The sequence below is a fragment of the Nothoprocta perdicaria genome, unplaced genomic scaffold, assembly GCF_003342845.1.
Source record: "Nothoprocta perdicaria isolate Ctin4 unplaced genomic scaffold, notPer1 scaffold_198, whole genome shotgun sequence".
In the NCBI taxonomy this organism is placed as follows: Eukaryota; Metazoa; Chordata; class Aves; order Tinamiformes; family Tinamidae; genus Nothoprocta; species Nothoprocta perdicaria.
Genome location: NW_020455182.1, coordinates 7,574 through 10,162, shown reverse-complemented (window position 1 = coordinate 10,162; position 2,589 = coordinate 7,574). Strand labels below are relative to the sequence as shown.

Sequence of the window (2,589 nt, the reverse complement as noted above, 5' to 3'; positions counted from 1 at the left end):
ATGTTTTAAAAATCATAAAAAGGATTAAGTGGACTTTTGTTTTAATGAGACTGCAGGATAGGATTCCCTGTTAAAAAAGAAAAAAAAMAAAAWTTTGGTGAACAAACAGAAAACCCAAAGTCACTTAAAAAAAATAGGCCAGAGATCTGTGAATAATAAAACCACTGCAAAGYCAACAAGCAAAACAAATAGTAATTTCAGCAAAAAGAGCTATTTTATTTATTAAAAAATACGAACATTTTCTGTGTGAGCTGCTTGTGCATTCGGCACCCTATTGACCACACCACAGAAGTGTGACAAATCCCCACGACAGCATCTTCTTAGCGAGCAGTTTTTTGCCTAACCTCTGACTTGGGAGACTGCAGGTTCCATCTTTACAGAGGCAAGAGCAGAAGAGCGCAGGTAAAACATGACGGTGGGTGACAGACTGGTGTCTGTCCCCACCAAAGTCTGCAGGAATACAGCTAAGTGAGAAAATGTAAGATCCAGAAGGTGCTTTGTATTTGAGTAGGCAATGACTATGTCTCTTGTAATAATTTATCTACAAAGAATCTGTTTTCTAACAACAAATCACTTAGAGCTTATGATCTGTTGATTATAGGGGCCAGATCCACTGAAAACTTTCAACAATCTACTGAGATGACATGTCATTTGCACTTTTTTTTTTTTTATTATTCCAGTGAAACATCATAATTGTAATCAATGTAAAATTATTCTCTAGACATGGCTAAAAAAATGTTCCTTAGGCATGGGCACCTTCTGCGCTAAATCCATCCATTAGCTAGTAAGTACTGGGTTTGTACAACACAACAGAGGAAAAAAAAATAAAATAAAAAATCACCAAATGAAAAAAGGTTCCTTGGGCACCTCCTCCTCTCAGCCTGAGGGAAGAATGAGGCATGCCCAGGAAGTAGCATGCTGCCAGGCTCTGTATCCAAGAATGATAGCTTCAATATAGGACGCCCCAAACAGGAATGACGTAGTCAGAGAGGGAAGACAACCAGGCAACCTTCTCTCTTTTGATTTCTTAAGAGAGGCAAGTTGGTAGTTACTTCTTAAAAAAAAAAAAAAAAAARCTTAATACCAGTAAATACRTGATATGTTACAACAAATCAGAGAATTTCCAAAAACATCTTTCAAGCTGTCTATTGAAAATAATTTCTGATTTTCTCCTTTCATCTCTAATGTGGTAGTTCATATACACTGTAAAAACGAATCAAGTCCTCCATCAGGTATGCAATTCTGTCATTTCTATTCTATACTTCAGTGGCTGAATACTCTGTACCTCTGAGCCACACTTAGGACAAGTAAAATACATGTCAAACAAGTAGTTGCTTTTAATGCAGTAGTAACAAAAGACATGTGAGCAGCCTATGGTGTGAGGCATGGTTGCCCACTCCCCACATAACGAACACTCCTTGCAAGCAGCTGTTAACGTATTTTCACTATTGGAAAGAGCTGTAATAGGCAAAGCCCAAGAAGAAAGTTTGTGTTTCAGTTTCTGGACATTAATAAGTGGTAGTAGGTAGATCAGAAACTCAGCAAAGCCATGCCATAAGAGCTCCCTGTTCATGTATTCAAATCCTATCTGACGAGCACTTTGAGGCTTGCAAAAAACTGATCTGATGCCTAGAATACGTTCTGTTAGGGTTGCAAATGTTCCTTTCTGAAGAAAGATCAGAAAATTTAATAGTCCACAGAGTTTAAGAAGCCCAGCTCCAAAGTTAATACAGTGTTTAATTYTGCAGAAAGATTCCAGCTGACGATTGCTGAATAAGTCAAAACATCTTTCTTCCAACCACCGTCCACCAACAGTGAGAATAAGATACCACAACTTCTGCTGTTTGCTCGGGGGTTGGTATTTCTCTGTCTGAGATAAGTTATTCTTGTACTGAATATTCAGAATAGCCTGTCCAACAGTTGCATTCTTGGAACAGACAGTGAACCTCCACATTAAAAGCCATAAAAATGCTTTTACTTCTGGTTCGAGATGAGCCAAAATCCCTGGTTTAAATCCATGGAAACAGCTGGTAAATTGGGACCATACTAGTTGTTCCAGGGCTTTGTTTAGTTCCAGAGCGTCAAGCTGACTTATTCTGAGCACAGGATTCACACTCTTTTCATTGCCAGTGCTGGAGGCCATGTCTTCAAAAAAAATCTCTAGGAATAAATACAAAGAGATTATAGTTTTAAGGGCATTTCACATTTTTATTCTTATTACAGAACAGAAACTTGTGGTACACCAAAAAACAAAACAAACAAAAAAAAAAAAGCCCAAGAAAGCTTTTTTGGATATTAATGTGCTATCAGGACCCCTTTCAATAAGCTTCATGTTACCAATTCAAACATTTCATCTTAAAAGAGCTTTCATTAGTGTATTTCTCCAAATCACTAACACATTCATTTGGTTATAGAGAAGTCTTTAACCTCTTCTAGATATTCATAAAACTTCAAAGATTTCACAATGAAAATTAATAAATTCATGGACATAATTTTAATATCCAAATCACGTCTTAAAAAGAAAGAGAACAAGATTTTAAAGTTGTAAGCTGTTTCATGAGAAAAATCTGGGAAATAGAAAAATGTGGC

General features: G+C 36.7%; 1 protein-coding gene across 1 annotated transcript; it reads right to left on the bottom strand.

The window, feature by feature from the left end:
* Nucleotides 1-269: 269 nt before the first annotated feature.
* PEX2 (peroxisomal biogenesis factor 2) lies at nucleotides 270-2,204 on the bottom strand. Its single transcript, XM_026037406.1, has one exon. The coding sequence runs from the start codon at nucleotides 2,141-2,143 to the stop codon at nucleotides 1,229-1,231; it is 915 nt and encodes a 304-aa protein (XP_025893191.1). The 5' UTR covers nucleotides 2,144-2,204; the 3' UTR covers nucleotides 270-1,228.
* Between the last annotated feature and the right edge of the window lie 385 nt (nucleotides 2,205-2,589).